The 23,661-nt window shown below is 46.9% G+C and overlaps 1 protein-coding gene across 1 annotated transcript in view; it reads right to left on the bottom strand.

Moving 5' to 3' along the window:
- RARRES1 (retinoic acid receptor responder 1) overlaps window positions 1–23,661 on the bottom strand; it is a 69,233-nt gene that overhangs the window by 34,144 nt on the left and 11,428 nt on the right. The window contains exons 2-4 of the mRNA XM_042998353.1: window positions 22,049–22,746; window positions 4,947–5,009; window positions 2,033–2,216 (exon numbers count right to left, since the gene is read on the bottom strand). Of these exons, the coding sequence (XP_042854287.1) occupies window positions 2,033–2,216; window positions 4,947–5,009; window positions 22,049–22,746 (945 nt within the window). The remainder of the gene's footprint in view (window positions 1–2,032; window positions 2,217–4,946; window positions 5,010–22,048; window positions 22,747–23,661) is intronic.

Genomic DNA, 23,661 nt, shown 5'->3' with positions numbered 1-23,661 from the left:
TTTTGGAGCTTCAAGCCACATTAAGTTACATTGTTACAGAATGATTCTTGTGGGCACATAGGACTTATTAACTGAACATAATGCAGTTTATCTGCACTATCATAAAGTGTCCAGGGCGCCTGGGTGGCTCAGTTGGTTAGGCATCCGACTTTGGCTCAGGTCATGATCTCATGGTTTGTGAGTTTCAGCCCCGAGTCAGGCTTGCTGCTGCTTCAGAGCTTCTGTCCCTCTCTCTCTGCCCCTCCCCTAGCTGCGCATGTGTGCCTGCGAGTGCACTTTCTCTCCCTCACAAAAATAAATATTTCCAAAAAAGAAAAAGTGTCCAAAAACTAGGGATCCTGTAGCAAATATTCAAAGAAAAGGTCCTATACAACTTCTAAAATTTGTGTTCTAAGGAAGATATATAAAATCTTATTTCCCCAGCCAATGCTAAAAGAGAAAAAAAATCCCTAAATAACTGTAGATTTTAAGCATTAGTCATTAGCCCATTTATTTCAGACACTACTAAATACACACAAATTCTACCACAATATAAGATTTGAATTGTTCCTCATAATTCTTTGGAACAGAATTCAAGCGGAGTTGTCAGAGAATTACTATGAGAAACATCCTGAAGCTTCTGAATTTTAGAAAGCTAAGGAGCAGTATTCTGCCTGCAGGTTTTTTTTTTTTTTTTTTAATGTTTATTCATTTTTGAGAGACAGAGATAGAGCATGAGCAGGGGAGGGGCAGAGAGAGAAGGAGACACAGAATCTAAAGCAGGCTCCAGGCTCTGAGCTGTCAGCACAGACCCGGATGCGGGGCTCGAACCCACGGACTGTGAGATCATGACCTGCACTAAAGCCGGACGCTCAACCAACTGAGCCACCCAGGCGCCCCTGCCTGCAGGTTTTTAAGAACACTTGGTCTCCACAAATGGACAGAGCACGGACGCACTCAAGAGTGAAGACCTCCGTTCCTTCCACGTTGACACGGGTCTGTTGTAGTTGCTGGGCAAACGAGTGAGCTGCGAGAGAGTGTGGGATGGGGGGGCGGGGGGGGGGGCGCGGTGCTAGAGCGGTCATATGTCGAGCTCAATACCCAAGCACAAGTCCAGAGATGACTTTTGTGGTTTGGAAAATTGGATTTTCCAGTAAGTGCAGTCTCAACGGCCGCCCACATGCTCTCCTGAGCGCCAGAACAAATGAGCTGTGCTGCGCTTCAGCTGAGTCACTTCAGAGGGCAGGGCTCATTTCTTATTAAAGACGGCACCACTGCCCATTAGCTCTTGACCTAAAAGGAGATAAACTTGATTCCACTGCAGCCTCCGAGCAAGGCCCTGAGACAGGCTGGCTCTCCTAGCTCTGGTGTGGAAGTCTGTGATGGGCACAGTGGGGGTCTGGAATGGTGTCTAATCACTTAAAATTTCCAAAGCCGCTACCAGAAATCTTTAGAAACGTTGCCTCAGGCTCTGGGCTCAACTTGGAAAACTGCACCCCTACGTGCATATCCTATTATTACAAAGACCTCTACCTTTTCTTTGAAGATTCAGCTCTTGCCCTGACCCTTGTCTAGGATGGGAAGTGGGGAGATTAAAGGGGTACTGATAGCTCTTGAGGGCGTTACTATAGCTTCCTGGAGATAAAGAATAGGAAAAGGATACCTCTGCATTTTGTGTCAGTAACAAGGTCTACCACATTCTAAGATGAGTTCAAGTGCCACTATGGGGATAAAAATTTAAATGATCATTCTTTTTCTTTTTAATTTTTTTTTATGTTTTTATTTATTTTTGAGACAGAGAGAGACAGAGCATGAGCAGGGGAGGGGCAGAGAGAGAGGGAGACACAGAATCCGAAGCAGGCTCCAGGCTCCGAGCTGTCAGCACAGAGCCCGACGCGGGGCTCGAACTCACAGACTGTGAGATCATGACCTGAGCCGAAGCTGGATGCCCAACTGACTGAGCCACCCAGGCGCCCCATAAATAATCATTCTTTTTAAGATTTAGCAATTATATACATTCCTTAATATAGAAATTCCAGACACTGATTCATACCAGGTATGCTGACTACATCCAAGGGGGTTTTGAGTTGCTTCATGTGCTTGTAAAGCAGGTAATCCTCCTGTTGTCTTTTGTTCTTCTCAATGAGTCGTGTACAAGTCACATTAATGGCCGGTCTGGGTTTCTGATTCCTGAAAAACACTCGAGCGGAACATTTCCCCAAACGTTCCTCACCTTCCTGAAATAAAGATTTTGGAATTAAACACAATGGCTACTGATCCCTCCCCACCCACTCCAATACACAGATACATAAAAGACTGAGAAATTCCCTATATGTGGCAGGATGCATTGGCATTAATAGATGCAGGAGTCTTGGCTTTGTAGAAAGTGATTTGTGTGCTCACAACTGAATACAACAGTCCTTCACTATTTGCTCTTAAAGTGATTTCTGACAACCCCCTTATATAATCATGCTGGGCTTACTCCAAAGAAATATCATTGTTGTCTATTGAGTACTGCTTGGTTCAAACCTCAAGGATAGTGGGTACTTTATTCTCTACCGTGGACCAACAAAATGCTTAGCTGGACCTCAAGCTTGCTAACTCAAACTAAAAGATGACGCTGTCCCCATTAACAAAAATGACAACAGCCTCATACTGCTTTATGAAGTTGGTCCTCCTATTCCAATTTTACAGAGCGAGACACTGAATCTAAAGAGGAATTTACTCCATGTCTCACAGCTAGTAAACGGTAAGCCAGGAATTGAGCTCCTGTCTGATGCCAGAGCCCTGCCTCTATACTAATTCCATCTCTCTACTCCAGGATCTCATCTGAAAGGAATGTAGGCAGATGCCACCCAAATGGGACTAATTCAAGGGATGTTTTTTGCATTCACATTTAAATGCAGACATCTGAGTATTCTGGGATCATCCCCACTTGGTTTCCAATCCAGAGACATCTGGATCTGGACAACTGGGTGCTGTAAGTAAACATCACATGTAGGACTCAACTGTCAGACAGTCCTTCTCCATCCTTACAGGTCACAGATTCCTTACCCCAACAACAAAAAAGCCAGGAACCTATTCCCAGAAAATTGCATGTATACTCAGAGCATCAACACTGGGCCTAGAATTTGAGGAAGTTTGTGGCCACTAGTCATGGCCCCACCCAGACCCATCCATGGGCCCCTAGTTAAGAACTCCTGTTACAGAGTGCTTGGTTGAGCAGTTCACGTCTTTGTACTTTTACAGCTGTTTACACTGGATGGTCGTTTAACCTGGATGGTAACAACCAAAAAAGAAACGCCAACCAAAACTATTTTTTGGTTTCATCCAAAAAAGAAACAGAAAAGCACAAACAAATTTCAATCAAAATTGGATCTACTTAATAAGCCCATTTCTAGCACAGTGCTAACTCAAAAAAACTGAGGTATGCTTTCCAGTGGTTGACTCCCCTCTCCCCCACCCTGAATCCCCTGAGTGCTAGTTTGAATGAGAAGGAGCTTTGGTGGTACATTAAAATCTAAATTATCGGCACAACATAGAAAAAAGGTGAAGGGGGCATCTGGAAGAGGCTTATGGAAGGCAGAAGAAGAGAGGGCTGGCACACAATCTCCTTTGATGTCTAAGCCGTTTCCAGGGAAGAGAAAAGGAACCAGTTTTGTTTTCTTTTTACTTTCCTTTTTGTCCCCTCAAAACAGCTCCACAGAATCAAAGCAAAGCACTCTCATCCTCTGAAATGGAACATTTCAATTAGCTAGCTATGCTCTTTACAGAAACCTATTGCCAGTCAAAATGATCTAGGAAATGTTTTCCCTTTAGCTTTAATCTAACACTTGCAGTTTGCAACGCTAGAATCAAAGGGGTCTTCTTTAAACTTTAAGAAAATGCTTAATTCTTAGGTGAAGTAGCAAAGTCAGAATACATTGTTATTTTGTTACAACTTGTTTCTATAGACTGGTAAGCATTCCTCCAGAAGACTCAGTCTGGGTTGCAAGGTGGGGGGTCCTGCCCCCCTCACCCCCCAGGAAGGAAGCTCTGCCCCCCTGAGACACTTGAATGTGATGCCGCCTGCTCTGACTCAGCACCACACAGAGAGCATCTGGGCTGGTCTTCTCTCCACCCATGTTCCAGCTGCTGACGCCCAGTTTGGCCCAGCACATGGAAGTTCATCTGGCTCTAATTTCTGTGTGAGTCTTCTGTTTACTCCCTTCCCAAGAATGGACGGGTAAAGGAAACTTGGCAAACCTGGCCTGCTCGGTCAGGATTGTAGGGACTAATAATGCCTGTGGCATACGTTGGTACTGCTCTGTGTTTTACAGAAGACTTCTGTATGGAAGCTCCTGGGTTGGCCTCGTGCTAAATCGGCCCGCTAACAAGAAATGTCACCAGCTGACAGGAGGAAGGCAGGTTGACATATGAGAGTGAGTCATTCTAAGCATTCAGAGGTGCTAGAAGAGACACCAAGGGGACTGTGAAATTTCCTCCCAGGGGCAAAGGAAGGAGGTGATGGTGGCTCTGTGGGCTGTTTTAAAAGTAGCCCTGCATAAGGCCATGACGTCGAAGGCCTTAAATACTGAGTTCCTGCCCAGCTCCATTCTCCAGTTCTGGAGAATAGAAAACGAAGCAGAACAAAACAAATGCAAACTTCCAGGGTCACTATATATTCAGATTTTCACCTTTTGTTTTTTAAAAAAAATTTAACATTTATTTTTGAGAGAGGGACAGAGTGAGCTGGGGGAGGGGCAGAGAGAGAGGGAGATACGGAATCCAAAGCCGGCTCCAGGCTCTGAGTTGTCAGCACAGAGCCCGACGTGGGGCTCGAACTCAGGAGCTGTGAGATCATGGCCTGAGCCAAAGTCAGATGCTCAACCAACTGAGCCACCCAGGCACCCCCAGATTTTCCCCCTTTAAAAAAATAAATCCACAGGAGTTGCTAATTGGATACTTCACCAATTATGGCAGCTTACCTCTGGGTTATAGCGATCTGTGGTAAACACCAGGTCAACCTGACATTCCTTCTTTGGATTAACCTGAAACATAGAAACCGAATCTTAGCCTGTTAGAAGTTCTGTTAACATCTTCCTATCCAAGAATCACTCTCTTGGGATACCATGGCATGCAAATGGCAGCTATAGCATTTATACTGGAATAAAATCAATGACGTTTTAGAAGGAGAGAATATCTCAAATTTTGGTCTCATCATGACACTCTGGTTGGTAGTTTGACACCTACAAAGGGGGGTTGAGAAAGGGAAACGGTTGTACTGAGGCAGCCAGGTGACTTTGTGAGAGCAGCTAGATGAGAAACAGACGCGTACATGCGGGTTGGGGGTGAGCACCTCTCCACGGCCTTCCCTGGGCACAGGGCTGCAGCTGTGAGGCAGGCGGGGGCGGCAGGGGTGGTCAACAGGGGAGCCAGGAACAAGGGTGTACCCGGTAATAAATAAGGGGTTTTCTGATGGCGAAAAGTGAAGACAGAGAGGTGGGGCAGGAGTGGCTACTTTCTCTAAGGCGGCTGAGGAGCTGCCCTGAAGGGGGCCTCAGCTGAGCTGGAAGGGACAGCAGGGAAGCAGCCGCCCCCAGACCCAGCAGGCAGACAGGACCTGCCAGCGAGGCAGGAAGTCTGGGACAGGATGGAGTACCGACCCTGACGCTGAAGAAGTCCTCAGCTGTACGGCCTCTCCTTCCCCCAGCAGCTTTCACCAGCAGGCACACTTCTACACTTTGGGAATGCCTGGTTAGCCTTTTAGACTTGGTAATCACTTCCAATGCCTATTTTTAGAGTATACAAAGCCATATCACTGAGGCAATGTAAACGGTTTAGAAGAGCTTTATGCTATTTGCCATTAACCTTTTTTTTTTTTTTTTTTTTTCCCAGAGAAAAATGATCATTCAGTACAAGGAATATTTTCTAGAGGACATTTCTGCTGCATGGAGCTGAAGTTATTTCATATAGTCTTAAGGTAGACTTTGGAAACATTGATTTCCTTTGAATCTTAGCCCAGGAACACAACAACCAAACAGGACTGTGATTTTAAATAGGCAGATATCATCCACTCCTAGTTCAGATCCTTAAAAAATTCTAGAAAGCTGGAGAATGGAGGGATAGGATTCTCTGGCAACTGTTTGTGTAAAGAATATTTAAACATGTGAAGGTATAGATGTTCCTGGGACGGAGGGAGCCCCAAGAGCACTACACAGGGGCAGTTTTTTAGGGCTAATTTTCAACCTTGAAAAAGTTCTGGTGTAAGTTGAAATATTGATTTCAGTTTACAGAATTCATACACACAAATTTATCTTCATTCTCTTTCACTGTTTGCCGCAGACCATGCCAATCACAGGGTGGGGGTGGAGTGGGGAATGGGATACAAAGAAATACAACATCCAGTCCAGCCTTACCAGAGACCTACTTCTTGTGTGGGAACAGGCAAGTCAAGAGAGACATAGAGTGCTCATCAGTGTGGCTGACGGCTGCACAGGTGCAGGGTGCTAAGTGCGGAAGGCTTTCTATGGAGAGTAGGGCCTGAACCAGTTCTTTGAGGAAGAGGTACTGGGCAGGCAAGGGTGTGGGAACAGAATATAGGGGCTGCCATTCCAGGGGAGGCAATGAAGCTAGAAAAAAGGCTGTGTGGGGAGGTTGGCACAAGGTCATGGAAAGTCTTTTTTTTTTTTTTTTTTTTTTTTTTGAGAGAGAGAGAGACAGAGAGCATGCAAGCAGAGGAGGGGCAGAGAGAGAAGGAGAGAGAGAGAATCCCAAGCAGGCTCCGTGCTATCAGCACAGAGCCTGATGCAGGGCTCCAACCTATGAATCGTGAGGTCATGACCTGAGTCAAAATCCAAGAGTCGGATGCCTAGCTGATTGAGCCACCCAGGCATCCCTCACATCTTTTTCATTTTTTTTAAATGAAGAGAATTTGGAACTTCATCCTGAACTTGGGGGTGTCCCAGTAAACATAACTACAGTAGTTAGGGTGTTGGGAAGCCTAAGATAGGGTATTAAAAGGGCTTAGTGCCTGGGTCAGGGTAAAAGTTTAGTGTATGTTCACTTATCGTTAGTAAAATCTATAGACATGAAGGAGAGAAAAAAATCTGTGCTAGAAATGAGAGTCTGGCCACGTTCCAGGCTACGGAAGAATGTCAACACGGTCTCAAGGTTGCTTTTACTTTGGTTTACTCCTGCCTGGAGCTCCCTGTCTCCAAAACTCCAGAAGTTTGGGGTCTTTGCTGCCCAAGTTAAAGAAACACAGGGAACTGTGGACTTGCTGCCTGTGACTCCCACACCACACCGGCACCCACAAAGAACCAGTCCTCACAGAAGGCAGCACCTCTGCTTGCCAGCAGGTTCTATGCCTTGAATCATTTGTCGCACCAGCCCTGGGGCCCTCTCCCCAGCTACATGGGGGACCTTTCATCTGCATAGAGGCCCTCTGAGTGCAGCCCTCCTGTACAGGAGTCAGGGACCCCCTCAGGCTGCTAGTGGGGGGATGGGTGGGATGGGCAGTGAGACAATTCATGAGAAAAGCAGGAGGAGGCAGAGTTGACAGGTACAACCTTTGGTCCCCAGGAACATGGGAGAGGAGTCCGAGGGCAGCTGAATGTTACAGAGGTAGATTCAGTGGAGGTAGAGTGGGTGAAGCCAGGGAATTGGATGTAAACCCCCAAGGGAGACATACGTGTACATAGAGAAGAATCCTGAGGACCACCAACCCTCAGATCAATAATACATTAGGGCATGCTTATTCACCATACACAAGGATTCACAAAGGTCTTTCTTATCCTTGACACAACTGTGCAGATTTTAAATAAACTACCCAAGATAGTATTTGAAAACAATTTTTTTTTTTTTGAAAACACATGGGGGCAAAGTGAGGTACATACTCTTTGTAGGGAAAGAAACAACTTGATTAACAAAGGCTGCGAGCTGAGTCAGAATGGAGCCTGTCCATTTGAAGAGTTATTTTCCTTGCTGATTTGATTTCCTTAGTTTGTTTTAATGAGGCACTCTTAAAAGCATCTACGTTTTGTCCAAAATAAGATTTTTATATTTTGGGTTGGACTTTATCATTTATCAAGACGCAGCGCTTTTATCTCCCAAAAAGGCCTCTCCCTCCTCCCTTGATGAGTCACGAGCTCCTCTGAGGTAGCTTTGCCGGTCCTCGTGAGATAAGGCTTATGGGCACCAGCAGCAGGAGCCAGTGCCTTCTCTATCTGGGACAGTGTCTCGTGCTCCTCTGGCCTGGCTGCTGCAGGACTGTGTTTCACTCTGGCTGTATTTATTTTTTTGAGAGAGAGGGCACAAGTGAGTGAGGGGCAGAGAGAGAGAGAGAGAGAGAGAGAGAGAGAGAGAATTGGTGCTTACCCAAAGTGGGGCTTCTGCGTTACCTGCAGCAGGACTCAAACTCATGAACCGTGAGATCATGACCTGAGCTAAAGTCAGATGCTTAATGACTGAGCCACCCATGTACCCTTTTATTTTTTAAAATATCTTATGTTTTAGGGGCACCTGGGTGGCTCAGTTGGTTAAGCATCCAACTTTGACTCAGGTCATGATCTCATGGCTCATGGGTTTGACCCCCATGTCGGGCTCTGTGCTGACAGCTCAGAGCCTGGAGCCTGTTTCACATTCTGTGTCTCCCTCTCTCTCTGCCCCTCCTCTGCTGGCTTTCTCTTTCTCTTTCTCTCTCTCTCTCTCTCTCTCGCTCTCTCTCTCAGAAATAAAAATATTAAAAAAAATTTTTTAAATGTCTTATGTTTTAAAGTAATCTCTACACCAAACATGTGGCTCGAACTCACAACCCCAAGATCAAAAGTCGCATGCTCTGACTGAGCCAGCCAGGCGTCCCTACTCTGGCTGTCTTTGATTAAAACTGTTCTGTGGTAACCTGGCCTTGGTTGTTCAACACCCAGTGCAGGATTCATAGCACTGTGCTGGGTGCTGGAACACAGGGGCAGAACAGTGGTAGCCCATGCCCTCAGGGCAATCAGTAGGGGAGAAGGACTTCAAGTGGATCACTGTAGACCTGGTGATTTGATTACAGAGGACGGAAGAGCTGTGACAGGAGAACTGGAGGGCCGCTCCCGTCTAAGAATCAGGGAAATGAAATCTAAGCTCAACTGTGAAGATTGAGAAGGAAGGGACTTGGTGAGGTGGGGGGCGGTGCAGGCAAATCATTCCACATGGAAGGAACAGTGATGAGGAAGGCCCTGAGGGACGGCGAGTGGGGCCAGAGGGCAGAGAGACCGGAGCTGGGACCAGGAGGGGCCACCTTTCCTGGCAGGCTATGCTGAGGACTTCATCATAAGAGAAATGGGAAACCACGGACAGAAAGGAGAGATTTTTAAAAGATCCCTCTAGCTGTGGTGTGGAGAGTTGGTGCTGGAGTGCGGAGGTGTCCAGAGTGACTGCCGAAGGCCGGCAGAGGGGGTGGATGAAACAAGGTGGGGACAGTAGACATGGAGAGAAGTGGACAGTGGACAGAAAGGAGTGCTACACTAAAAGGTACACCATGAATGAATTCAAGGCCAGAAATAACCACTAGAATATAAGCTTCATAATAGGACATTATTAAACCGTCATTTAAATGATGCTTGTATTTACAGAACAACAACAGACACCCTGTTAGGTCTGTGCTGAGTACTGTTCTAAGCACTTCACATGTCTTAACTATGCTAACAGCTCTGAAGGCTGGTTCAAACTCATGAGTAATCAGAAATGCAAATTAAAGAATCAATGAGGTATCACTGTACAACTATTAGACTGGCAATAAGTTAGAAAGTGGGTCAGGCTAGCTGCTGGCCAGGTTTGGGGGCTTGCCATTCGGCTGGTGGCAGAGTAGCCCGGCACAGCCTGGCTAGGAGGCAGTCTGGCTCACTTGGCCAGATGAAGCTTCCATATAGTCTACAAGCTAATACCCCACTTCTGGGTATGCATCCCAGAGAAACGGTGATACTGGTTCCAGGGGACTCAGGAGGAGGCTCCTCGAGGCACTGCTTCAAGGGGTAGGAATTGGGAGGCGACCTGGTGTCTATCCCTGGGGGGTGGGCAGGTAAAATGGGAGTGCCTGCCACAGAGTGATGTTCAGCAGGATGGGGGGGGCGGGGACAGGAAGCACACTAGCCCATACAGCAATGCACGTAGATTCTAAATGCTGTGAGTGAAGACAGAAACAAAAACATGTATGGCAGGATACCATTTGCAAATAAATTTTAAATAAAAATTTGCACCCAAACCAACAGTATCTTTTATAAGAATACTTACAAACAGATGAATATACAACCAGACTTTTTTGAGTGGATGCCCGTGGGAGGGTGGGGTGAATGGGAATGGAGATAGAAGAATAAATTCCAGAGGGGAGCCTCCACAGACCAAAGACAAAAACAGACCCTGATCTGAGGCATGATCCTCCCTCAGCTTTGTACCTGGGACCAAGAGCACATGAAATGGCTTTTAAAAAGACTGAAAGTCATTTAAAAATGTTAAGTCCAGGGGTGCCTGGGTAGCTCCGTCGGTTGAGCATCCGACTTTGGCTCAGGTCATGATCTCACGGTTCGTGGGTTCGAGCCCCACGTCAGGCTCTGTGCTGACAGCTCAGAGCCTGGAGCCTGCTTCAGTTTCTGTGTCTCCCTCTCTCCTGCCCCTCCCCCACTCACACTCTGTCTCCCTCTGTCTCAAAAATAAACAAACATTAAAAAAAAATAAAAATTAAAAATGTTAAGTCAAGGGGCACCTGGGTGGCTCAGTCGGTTGAGCCTCCAACTTTGGCTCAGGTCATGATCTTGCAGTTCCTGAGTTCAAGCCCCGTGTCGGTCTCTGTGCTGACAGCTCAGAGCCTGGAACCTGCTTTGGGTTCTGTGTCTCCCTCTCTCTCTCTCTGCACCTCTCCCACTCATGTTCTGTCTCTCTCATTCTCTCAAAAATAAATAAAAACATTAAAAAATAAATAAAAATGTTAAGTCCAAAGTAACACAGTATGGATATCCTCACCCCATATCTGAAACTTAGGTCTTTGTTTTTCACAGTTAGTGGGATTAGATTTGAGGAGTGTGGTAAACTCACTATACGTGGTTTCAAATTTAGAAGTTCTGTGCCCGGCATGGAGCCAACCTCTTCAGGTTGGGTGGTCCTCCCTCTGCAGCTGGCACAAGGGTTGCTACAGCCACATGGTGCAAAGCTAATCCATTCATTCACAGCTATTAAAAAAAAAAAAAAGGAAAAGGCTAAATAGACATTTTTTGAAAGAGCCCAACCTAAAACTGGGACAACAGTTCTGGCTTTTCTGAGGGAAGAAGTGTTCCTGGAATAGCAGGTCACAGTGCTCATACCCTTACGTCCCCACATTGCCCATGTGTCCAAATAGGAGACACATTAGGAAGTTTTATCTCTGTTTCTTAAAGCACAGCAAGAGGTACAACACACTGTTCTAATATTTTCTGGAATATTCTTTCTTTCATGAAAAGTCAGCAAACAAAGCAAACGACCATGTGACTGTATAACCTGAATGAATTAGCAGCTCTTTGCTACAGATTTCTTTTTAATTATGTATAAAGGAGGATTTATGGGCTATAGCCTGGAACAAAATGCTTTATAATCAGGGATGACTAATGACATGGATTATATCTAATCTGGTGTGTGTGTGTGTGTGTGTGTGTGTGTGTGTGTGTGTGTGTGTATTTTGTAGGTTTCTTGGTTTTGTCCCCTCTGGCCACGAGGAAAGGCAGCCACCTCCCATGTGCACTTTCCACATGCTGAGCCTCACAAGGGCTCTTTAGGGGAATGATTAGCACTTGATTTTGGGCTTCCCTTTCAGTAGGGAGGGAAACAGGCTGCTTTTAAAGTCCTGTTTGAGAAAGCGTACAAAGGAAAGTATACAAAGGATGACTGAACTCAGCACACTAGGCTTTTGGGGGCAGGGTAAGAGAAATGCCCCTCGAATCCTTACCCAATCAGTATCAAGTACTCGCATGTGAAGCACCCTGCTAAGCCACCAGGAAAGGACAATGATAAAGCTATAATATATACAATGAGCTCTCACTACATGCTTCTTGTGGTTCTACACAGTGCCTTGTATGATCACATCACAAGAGCCCTTTGGGGTAGATACTACCGTTGCCCGTTTTAAAGATGAAGAAATGGAGTCAACCACCCAAAGTCACAGAGCTAGTAAGTAATAAAGCCTGGCTCCTGATTGCTGCTTTTCCCTTATATGGCTCGGAGGTTGTACTAACAGAACCAGCATCCTCCAAGAGAGGGTGGAAAAAAAGCTCTGTAATGTGTGCATGGGGTGGGGGGAGGGGAGGGGGCAGGAGGAGGGAGACTGACTGGTTCCCACAGACAAGACCACCAAGCCTGGAAGGGAGACAGCCAGACCCGGCATGTGTATCAGTTTTCCAGGGCTGCTGTAACAAAGAACCACAAACTGGGTACCTTAACAGAAACTGATCCTCTCACAGTTCTGAAGGCTAGAAGTCCCAAATCAAACTGTTGTCAGGGCCATGCTCCCTTGGAGACACTGGGTGGAATCCCTCCATGCCTCTCCCCAGCTGGCTTCTGGTGGTAGCCGTCAACCCCCAACATCCCTTGGCTGCAGCGGCAACATTTCAGTCTCTGCTCTGTCTTTAAATGACATTTTCCTCTCTGTGTCTTCATGTGGTCATCCTCTATGGACATCAATCATCAGATGTAGAGCCCACGCTAATCCGGCATGGCCTCATCTTAACCTGACTGCATCTGCAGAGCCTCTATTTCCAGGGAGGGTCATGATCACAGGTAGGCGGCTTAGGACTTCAATATATTTTTTTTTGAGGACACCACAACCCACAACAGCATGGAAGTGAAGATGATCTGAGATTTTGCAAGCAGCCCTGGATACACTGTGGCAGGTAAGGTATAAAGGGGTGCACGAGCCAGTGCAGGTGGGGAATTCTCCAGGGAGGAGAGAGACCGAGAGAAAGGGAGCAGGCACCCAGTACAAGGAAGGGAGTGTGAGCCCTGGCATGGAGGTGAGCAGCCAGGTTGGGAAATTGGCAAGTTCATTGAGGGATATACTTGGAGTCAAGGTTAAGAGGGTAGATTGGGGCCAGCTTAGAGAAGGCCTCTTACGGAGACTTTGTTCTGGAGTGATGGCTCTAAAACAAGCTGCAACAGAGACTCTTAGAAGGCCTGCTAAAGCACAGCATGCTGGGCCTCACCTCCAGAGTTCTGATTCAGCAAACGTGGGATGGGCCCTGAGAATCTGCACGTTAATGAGTTCCAGGGGATTCTGCTGCTGCTGCTCTGGGGATGACCATTTCAGGCCTTCTCTCTAGGCGCAGAGTGAAATCACTGGGGCTCTGAGGGAGGGGTAGAAGTGACAAGTACCTCTCCACGTGACAGTCACTAGAATACAGCCGAATGGGGAACTGAGAACAGGACAATTCTGAGGGCCAGAGGCTATCATGAGGACCAAATGCAACGGAGGAATGTGAACTCAAGGTTTGGTTGATGTAGTGCTTCTGGCAATTAGGTCATGGGGCCTTATCCAAAGGATAAGGATACAAAAGTGCTGATTTGAAGGGATACATGACCCCCCATGTTTATAGCAGCACTATCAACAATAGCAAAGTTATGGAAAGAGCCCAAATGTCCATCAACTGACGAATGAATAAACAAGACGTGGTGTGTGTGTGTGTGTATACACACACACACACACACACACACACACAGAATGGAATATTACTTGGAATATTACTCAGCCATCAAAAAGAATGAAATCTTGCCATTTGCAACAATGTGGATGGAACTATATAGGGCATTATGGTAAGCAAAAGCAGTCAGAGGAAGACAAATATATGATTTCACACATATGAAACTTAAGAAACACAAGAGATGAACATAGGGGAAGGGAAGGAAAAATAAGATAAAAACAGAGAAGGAGGAAAACTATAAGAGACTCTTAAATATAGAGAACAAACAGGGTTGCTGGAAGGTGGGGAGTGGGGATGGGTTAAATGGGTGATGGGCATTAAGGAGGACACTTGTTGGGATGAGTAATGGGTGTTATATGTAAGTAATAAATCACTAAATTCTACTCCTGAAACCATCAGTATGCTATATGTTAACTAACTTGGATTTAAATAAATAAATTTAAAAAAATACTCTAGGGAAAAAAAAAAAAAGTGAAGATGGCGGGTCTAGCCCCTGTTTCAGGGAGTGTAATCGGTAAGCTCTGTGACAACACAGGATGTGCTCTTTTGCAAGCAGGAGCATTCAAAGAGGGCACTCTGGACAGAAATAGTTCCAATTAACAAAACGTTGAAGAAAGTTCATTCCCTGCCTCCTATTACATGGAGAGCTACTTTGACACGTAAAGACATTTACATACGTATCAAGAAGTTAAAACTATCCATTCTAATACTCTACGAAGTCATGGCTTATTTTCAGTAAAAAAGCTGCTTAATATAAAACACAAAGGTTTGTTTTCATGTCAATGGATCAAATATTTTTCTTCCAGCGTGTATCTGGACTATCTTTATATTAGATACTACCCCATGTTTGTTTGTTTAAAGTCAAGTCACTGAAATATTGATGTGGATATTAGAAATAAACCTGAGGAACTTAATGAGGGATAGAGAATATTTATTTATTCCATTTTAGAAACCTAAGACTGCCTTTAAACTCACTCAAAACTTGGAGCCAAGTAAAGAGCAGGGATGGCGTCCCCAAGAAGCTTTGCTGTCACCTGCCATGGGGAGGCCACGAAAATGCTGGGACTCTGGGGGTTTTTAAAGACACGATTCTGCCAAAAGCTAATCCTTAGAAAACAAAACCCTGTGCTTTGGAGAAATGCTGTCCTTGTTTTTCCTCTCTTTGCAGTTGGTTGTTAACCACAGTCCCTTCATGTTGCTTTAGAGGCAGTGGTGACAACTTTAAGTGTCATGCTTTCAGGTCAAGGGAGTGGGTGGTGGGGATGCCTCTAGCTGTCAACCAGTTCCCAGGTGATTCTAATATCCCCTCCCACACACACTGGGCCTTGCTGGCCTGAAAGACTCCACTTCTAAATGTCCCCTCCATCCTTCACATTTGGTAAGAAAATATAAATGCCATGCCATTTCAGTAAAAGCAAACTTCTTCATTTTGTAAGGTTAGTTTTATGAGTCAGGCTTAGTTGGAGACAAGCAAACAAATCATTTGTGGATAAAAATTGCTGTGCTGTTCTTATGTTCTGGACAGAAGGAGCTTCAGTGTATTACATTATACTCTGGAATTATTGCATTTTCTGTCTCTTAGGCAATGCCAGATAAAGCAAATAGTCTATGGAGCAAAAGTCAGTGACCTTCAGATCACGCCCCATCCCATGGGGTCCAAGGAGACCTTTGCACGTGGACACTTTGCTTTATTAGGTTAAGTAGCAGTGGACAGAAAGACACAGAATGCTGTTTAGCCAACTCTGGTTACAAGTTCTTGACCCTACTAAAAAAGTTAAAGTGGAAATGGCCAGAGACAGTGTTACCCTTGGTTTCCCCTCTAGCTCAGGGTGTGGCAAATTAGAAAAGGTGGTTGTAAGAGGGATACTAAGTGTTGGGTCCCCCTCATTCCTCTAGAAGAGCTGGAGTAGGTCAGGGCCTGGCCTAGCTTGTGTTCCAGAGGGCCAGTGGTCCCATCACCCTTCCAGTTACCTTTAATTTCATTGAACAAATACATAATAATTTGTCTCTTAAAGGACCCTCTGTCAGAAGAATGGAGGAAACAGAGGTTGTCTTCCATATTATAGAAACAGACCTACTCCTGTTGAGGAGCGAGAACAAAGCTGCCTACGGTCAAGTACCAAGACTGTGTGTAAAGGGCAGACAGGTTTGGAGGCGAGGAGATCACCAAGGCTGCAGAGATCAGCCAGACAGGAGGTGTGAGCAAGAGCTGCCATTTCTTGGGGACAGTCCCATGTCCAGAAGTGTGGTAAGTACTTGCATGAGCCCACAGCTACCCCAGAAACAGGGTGAGGTAGGCCGAATAATGGCCCCCAAAGATGCCCACCTCCTAATTCCTGGAACCTGTAAATATACTACTTAACATAGCAAAGGGACTTCACCAACCTGAGGCTTGAGGATCCTCCAGTTAAGGATCTTAAGACGGGCAGACATCCTGGATTATCCAGGTGGAATATTTGCAAGAGTTATTAGAAGCAGACAGGAATGAGGCACCTGTGTCTTCCTCTCTCTCTGACCCTCCTCTGCTCACGTTCTGTCTCTCTCTCTATCAAAAATAAACATTAAGAAAATGAAAAGAAGCAGATGGTAGTGTTGTATTCAGGAGATGCTTTGCTGCTGGCTTGGAAGATAGGAGCATGAGCCAAGAAACTGGACAAGGCAAGGACACAGATTCTCCCCTAGAGTCTCCAGAAGGAATGCAGCCCTTCCAACACCTTGATCTAGCCCAGGGAGACTCACTTGGACTTCTGACCCCCAGAATTGTAAGAAAATAAACGTGTGGAGTTTTTTAACCTACAAAGTTTGTGGTTGTTACAGCAATGAAACTAGTTATAGATGTTAGGGATTCTTTTTAAGATTTTTTTTAATGTTTATTTTTGAGAGAAAGAGTGAGCGAGTGAGCAGGGAAGGGGCCGAAAGAGAGGGAGACACAGAATCCGAAGCAGGCTCCAGGCTCTGAGCTGTGAGCACAGAGCCCGACGCGGGGCTCAAACGCATGAACTGGGAGATCAAGACCTGGGCCAAAGTCTGATGCTTAACTGACTGAGCCACCCACTAATATTAGTGATTCTTTATGTGTTCTGCATGGGCAGGTCCTTTTGTGACCATCGTGGTTTTACATACCCCTTGCACACAGTTACAAGACCCCTTGATAACTTGACTTTACTGGTTAGAAACATCCTGAATAACCAAAAGAAGTCACTTAGATTGCAGACTTGCTATGGCTACTGTTCTCAACCACTCCTGTGGGACCAGCTCTGTAAAAACTCCTTCAATTGAGGCACCACTGCAAAGGCAACTAAATGCCAAGGGTGCATGTGAGAGGATAAATCTCTGGGGTGACTCATTGTCCATACACTGAGATCAAAGGTCAGGTTGGATTTGGGACATTGTGTGTGTGTGCGTGTGCGTGTGTGTGTGTGTGTGTGTGTGTATTTAACATTCTGTGCCTCATTAATCATTTTAGTGTTGAGAATTTATATTCTATCTCCAGCAGAACAGCCTCGGCTGTTCAAGGAAGGATGTGCAACCAAGCCAGACTCCTGGTGGTTAGGTTCATGACCCACCGCCAGTGATCTTTAAATGGGGCCGCTGCTCATAATCTGTGATCACACACATCTCTGGCTATGACACCACATGTGGCAAGACAAGTGGAAAGTGTTGTGGGATGGTAAAAAAAAAAAATGTTTATGGTTCAAAAACAATTCATTACAAGCTGGTCAAAAGCATTCCTACTTACTAGCTCATCTGGGTGCAGTTGGCTTGGGTGAGTGGGGCTAAGTGCCAAAGAGGCCAAGGCCTAAGTTTATCACCTGGGCCAGATGGCCTTTCCCATCCCATGCTAAACCCAGACTCTGCAGTCAGAGCCTGCAGACCAGATGGGTGCTGTAATGAGAGGATGGGTGGAGACCTTGGGTGCACCTGTGCCTTTTCAGCACAAGGGATGCCTGGGAAAGAAGTTGAGAGTGCTGTTTTGTGGTCTCAGGATCATTATGTTTCATTTCCCAGAGCAGGGTGAGGGCACTGAGGAACACTATGCTCATCTTGCAAATCCCACCCGGGTTCTTTCGTGATGGCTGTAAAAGCAGTTAGGAGACTTCCTTAAGTGAAAGTATAGATTGGAAAGTGATAAAGGAAGGCTTTTCTTAGTAGAGCAAGTGCTCTCCTAAATGCCTGTGGCTCAGCAGACAGGCTCTGTGGGTGGGTACCCACAGTAGCCTAGCCTGTCTGTCCCACTGGTGGCCCGAGACTTACCCAAAGTCCATTGTTTTGCTCCCAAACTTGCTCCTGCCAGGTGTGCCTATTATTTAATTGCAAATTAACTGTCAGGTAAACTGGTGAAGCCTGGGTGTGAAATAGAAGTGTCATGTCCACAAAATCCAAGGTAAATTTGTAGAAGGAATTGATGAAGTCTCTAAAACTCTTGCTGTTGAATTGGGTGTGGGTGAGTCAAGACTGAGCAAGAAAGAAGAAAAAAGGGTAAAAGTAGAGGATTATGCGCTGTATCCTTTGCAAGTGCTCCCCTGCACTGTAAGTAAACCAAAATGAAAGACACGGATGATCCATAACGGCTGAGTTTTCTTGCTACAGAAACTGCAAGGGGTGACAGTTAAAAGGCCCTTGCCCTGTACCAGAAAATAGGTGATTCATTTATATTTACTGATTTTAATTTAAATAGAAACATTTGGGCCTAACATATGGGCCCAAATTTTAATTTAAATAGAAACATATGGGCCTAACCTCCCTCCCCCAAACAAATGAACCAAGAAATGTAAGAGGGCATTCACCCTAAGTGACCAATCCTCAAACAATGGCTGATTCCTGAATGGGTGCCTTTCTCATGAAGTATGTGCACACAAAGATCTTTAAATGTCAGGGAAGGGCTGGCTGGCCTCTCATCAACTGCTAGGGGAAGTGGTCTCAGTACTTGCTGAGACTTGTCTCACTGTAAGGGGCAACCTCTTAAGGGGAGGGAGGAGTCAGGAGTGGGGCTGATCCAGGATATCCTGGTTATCAACCCCAAACTCTCCCACCACTCTGCACTGTGGGTAATGAGGCTGTGCTACATGGTATCAGAAAAACGGAAGTTCCCTTGGTGGTGGAGGGTAGTGTAAAGCCAGAAAAGAGATGCCACCAGGTAGGGCAGTGAGAGAACACAAGCTGTGGTGTGTGGTCTCTCCCTACAATTAGTAAACAAAACAGAATGGCTCTTTCAGCAGCTAGCATTGATTTCGTTTCAAAACTTGGCTACATTTCCTACCACAGCTATCACTGCATTTCACCACGAGAGGGCAACAGTGTTTCTAAAATGAGGGATTTTTGCAGAACTAAGAAATCACTTAGAATCCAGGAAATTTCCAGGCTAGAAGAGATCTTAAAAATCATTTGGTTTACTGGCTTTCAAAATCTTCTTAGCTGAAACCAAAACCAGAATCTCATTCTCCATAATCACCTAGTTCATACATGTATATTTGAAACACATCTTAGATACTATTTACTCTTACTTTTGCAACACACTCCAGTAGTTTGTATTCTAAACAATTTTGTTAAAACATCTACAACCTACTAAACTGATTTCTTAACCCACTATGGGGGCCATTATTTTGAAAACTCCTGACTTGGTCCCTGCTTCTCATCTTACAAAGGGGTGCAGGGACCTCATGGGTGGAGAGGGCTCCCTACTGGCTACACTTCTCACACATACCCAGCCACCTGCTCACCCTGGGCTCAGTCATGGATGAGGGACATTGTGTAGCAAGTGAGCACTCACTCTGGAAATGCACTGATTGAATCAAGAATGCAGACCCGTTTTGGGGATCTACTATTTTTTACTTCTTGTCCATACTATGACTGTTCTTGTAATTAAAGCAGAAATTCCTTAAGCCACTATGCTGAAAGTTCCATGCAGGTGGTGTCTGTGCTCCTCATTCAGGTAGCTGAGACACTGCTTCAAAACTGAGTGAATCTCAAAGAGGGTTTCCCCGATGATCCCAGCCCAATCTGAATTGGGGCCATAATGTGTAGCCCAGTGTCTGGCGCATAGTAAGTGCTCAACAAATAACTCATAGATAAATGGATCACCCTCAGACAGTATAATGGTAACTCACATTTTTATACTTTACCACTGGTACTTGTATCATCTTATAGAAAGAACTCTTAAAAATTGCCTAGCATGGTCGGCAGAACATGAATTATTTCCACTCCAAATGAGGGTATAACCAGAGAAGACATGATCTTTCTTCTCTAGGTTGTGTGGCTCACTGGAGGTAAAACAGGGGCTAGAATACGGGTTCCCTACAACACCACACCAACTGGTCACCCACATTCTGGAAAGGCAGCCCATGGCAGCTCCCCAGTAGAAACAGCACACACACTCAAGCCGCCCCCTGCTCTGCTTCTGCTACCCCGCAGGATTCTGGCAGGCCACTGCCACAAATTTAAGACACACTTTGCCCCTGGCTGCCTTGATCACCCTTGAAGTGGGGGGGGTCTGTCTTCACTTAGTGGTGATGTTTCGAGGTGGCAGAGGAATGGAGGGAAAATTTCACCAAATTGCTGGGAAAAACTGAAAACACTTTAGCCTCTGGAAATTCTTGGCCCTGAAAGTCACTGAGCTCGCTTTCCTGGCTCCTTGATTTAAAAACACTTATGGGGCTCCTGGGTGGCTCAGTCGGTTAAGCATCAGATAGGCTCAGGTCATGAACTGGTGGTTCGTGAGTTCGAGCCCTGCATTAGGCTCTGTGCTGACAACTCAGAGCCTGGAGCCTCCTTTGGGTTGATTCTGTGTCTCCCTCGCTCTCTGTTCCTCGCCCACTTGCATTCTTTCTCTCTTTCAAAAATAAAGATTAAAAAAATTTTTTTAAACATGTATAACCATTTTCAGAAGAAATGTAAAGGTAAACCAAATGACAATAGGAAGTTATCCTTTCTTAGGGTCAATGCCCTGGATTCCCCTACTTATTAACTCTTCCTCCCCCATCTCATGCATATCTGCCTCTAATGTGTTGATTTACTCCCCCACCGGTTTTTTGTTTGCTTGTTTTCGTCAAAAGGAGAATCTCCTTAAAATTCAGGAACGTTATACTATTACGGATGAAAAACACTGAGTTCTTTGTGAAAGAGAAGAGGAATTTTTACTTAACTCACTTGTGTTTTGAGAGCTTAGTTTGATTATTTTGTGAAAGATGCCAAGTATTTAATCTTTCTTTCAAGGGGATGACTAAATGCATAAAAAAGCAAAGTGTTATTATTTAGCTTTTATGGTTTTGGAAGGAAGAAAATAATTCCTGAATTTGAAAACCGAGCTTGGTTTTCTGTAAGGAACCCTCCTCAATGAAAACCAGGGAGCAAATCTTCAGGGACACTCTTTTTGGGCTCTGGGAGGTGGCTACTTGGATAGAAAGTTCTCAAGCTCTGTTTCTGCACTTCTCTGTTGGACTAGTAAAACTGAACAACTTTCTCCCTGAGCCAGTAAGGATTGTCAAAACAGGTGAGGAGAGTAGGTTGCCTTTTTCTAGGAAAAATTTTATTTCAGCGGTCAATAAATTTAACAACCTCAGGTACAAGATTAAATCTTTGACGAACCAAGGCTGAGTTTCCAAAATATCCTCTCCACCTCTGTATCTGACACCAAGTCTAGAGCAATCTAGAACAAAAATCCTACTGCCACTCTTCAGAACTTATAGGAACTCCCGTGTGGCTCAGTCGGTTAAGTCGTTAAGGGTCATGCTCTTGGTTTCAGCTCAGGTCATGATCTCATGGTTCCTATAGCCAGAGCCTGGAAATTAGCAACCAAATAACGAGCTGCCAAATTCTCATTCATTGCATTCACAGGGAAAACAGCTCTGGTCCACTCCCCTTAAAGCAGACGCCAGTATTACCAAGGTTTCTGCCCAGGCCAACGCGTAAATTCCAACCACATTATCCTGAAGCCCTTGCAGGGTCGCCTGCAATTAAAAGGCACTCCGTCCACAGTCCGCAGGGGAACTGGCATAGTTTTTGGAAATCCCGCCCAGGACTTCTGCTGGGGCCATGGTGGGCCGCGCAGCGACCACCCCCTTCACAACCACCTCTGGGTACTCCCAGACAAGATCCAGCCTTGCCTTTGGGGCCTGTTCTTCAGTTTCCCCATGCACCTCTTTCCCAGGAATGGGAGCTGCCCTGTAAAAAAAAATCTATGGTCTCATAAATGCCGAAAGGGCCACCCAGCTTTCTGCGAACTGCGCACAACCACGGACCGCTCCACGGCCTGAACACTTCGCGGCCGCCGATCTCCCCCAACGCCATACTCCTCACAGACCCACTCTCGGATCCGCCGCTGGGCGGGCAGGCGCGCACACAAGTGTCACAGCCCCCACGGTGCGCCGCCGCGTGGCGCCCGCACTCACCCTGGCGCGGCCCTCCAGCACGTCGGCCAGCACGCGCAGGGTGCTGGGCGAGCCCGCGCGGAAGTTGACGAAGTGCAGCGCCGCGCGCGCCGCCTGCTCCAGGAGTCCGCGCGGGAGCTCCGGGTCCCGGCGCCGAAGGGAGTCCTCGGGCTCCCCGGCCCCCGCGGGTGCCGCCGCCACCCCTTGCAGGGCGAGCGACAGCAGCAGCGCGAGCGGCAGAACCGCGGCGCGCGGGCGCCCGGTCCCAGAGGCGGGCGGCGGTTGCAGGCGGGGCGGCATGGACGCGGGCGGGCGCGGCGTTCGACGGACAGGCTCCAAGTGAGCTGCGCCGGCGCTCGAGGAAATAAGGCCGCGGCGGGCCACTCCCCTCCGCCCTCGGGGCGGCCCGCTGCCCGGAGCCCGGGTCCGTGCCCGGCCGCGCCCTCTCGGCGCTGCTTCCAGCCCCTGGGCCCCTCCGCCCCGCCCCACTCCCACTCCGCCCGGGCCCCAGCTTCCCGGCTCGATGCCGGGACGCGGCGGCGCCTCCGCGACGCGGGGCTGGGGATGTCCAGCCCCGGCTGCGCTGGCAGGGGATGAGGGGGGCAATGGAGACTCCTTCCCCGACGGAGCACGACTTGCCCGCCGCCACCCTGCGCCGCGCCCCCAGCCCAGTCCGTGAGCCGGCTTCTCTCCTCTGCAGTTGCTGCGATTTCGAAACCCTTCGGATTTTAGAGAGAACCTGCTTCAGTTCTCCAAGGCTTGGAACTTCGGTTTCGCACACAGTGAAATTGGGGACCGTGGAGAGAAGTGGGAGAGACGCAGCCAGCATTGATGGGGGTCCCTGTGGCACAGTGACATTGGAACTGGGACAGGTCTTCAGAAAGCTGGGGCTGGAGAGGAGGCTGTAAGTGGTCAGCAGGACCTTCACCCCCTGGTCATTGCGGGGGTGGGGGTGGTTCAGGTGAAGACTCAGGCCCCTATTTGGGTGAGTGAGTCATGAATTGTTGGTGAGGTCTTGGAGGGAAGCTGCTCCTCTAGAGAGCGAGCTGTCCCCTTGCTGCGCCTTCGAGAGGAAACCTGTAGCCCCAGAAGGTGCTGGTGCCATCTTGCCACCCTCAGGAAAGTAGGCATCAGGATGAAGACAACTGGGGTGGGGGGGGGGAGGCAGGAATGAGGCATGGAAAGAAATCAAGTCCTTGGAGATGATTTCAAGGTGAAATGAAGTCCTGCTGACTCAAGACCCACCTGAAGCCTGCCCTAGCTCTAGACTTTAGAGTTTTAAGAACCAATAAACCAAATGTATTGTTTAAGCCAACTTGAGCATGATTTTGTTGTAACAGTTGAAGAATTCCTAATTTTTCGGCTAAGGCGGATACTACTAGCAGGAACCAAAGTTATAAGGCTGCCGTGTGTGTGTGTGTGTGTGTGTGTGTGTGTGTGTGTGTGTGTGTGTGTGTAAGGGGTCTGCTTGTGCCAGCACTGGAGGACAGTCTGGGACTACCTCAGCTACTCCCTACCTTGAGAAGACCCTATTGGCAGATCCCACCAACTTTGGGCTGAGCCAGCTGGTGAAGGTTAAGCTGGTTAAGGCCAGGCTGGTCCTTAAGGAGTGACAGCTCCCAGGCTGGAAAACG

Source organism: Panthera tigris, chromosome C2 (genome assembly GCF_018350195.1).
Source record: "Panthera tigris isolate Pti1 chromosome C2, P.tigris_Pti1_mat1.1, whole genome shotgun sequence".
NCBI lineage: Eukaryota > Metazoa > Chordata > Mammalia > Carnivora > Felidae > Panthera > Panthera tigris.
The sequence above is the reverse complement of the archived record's forward strand: the minus strand, read 5'-3'. Positions and strand labels throughout refer to the sequence as shown.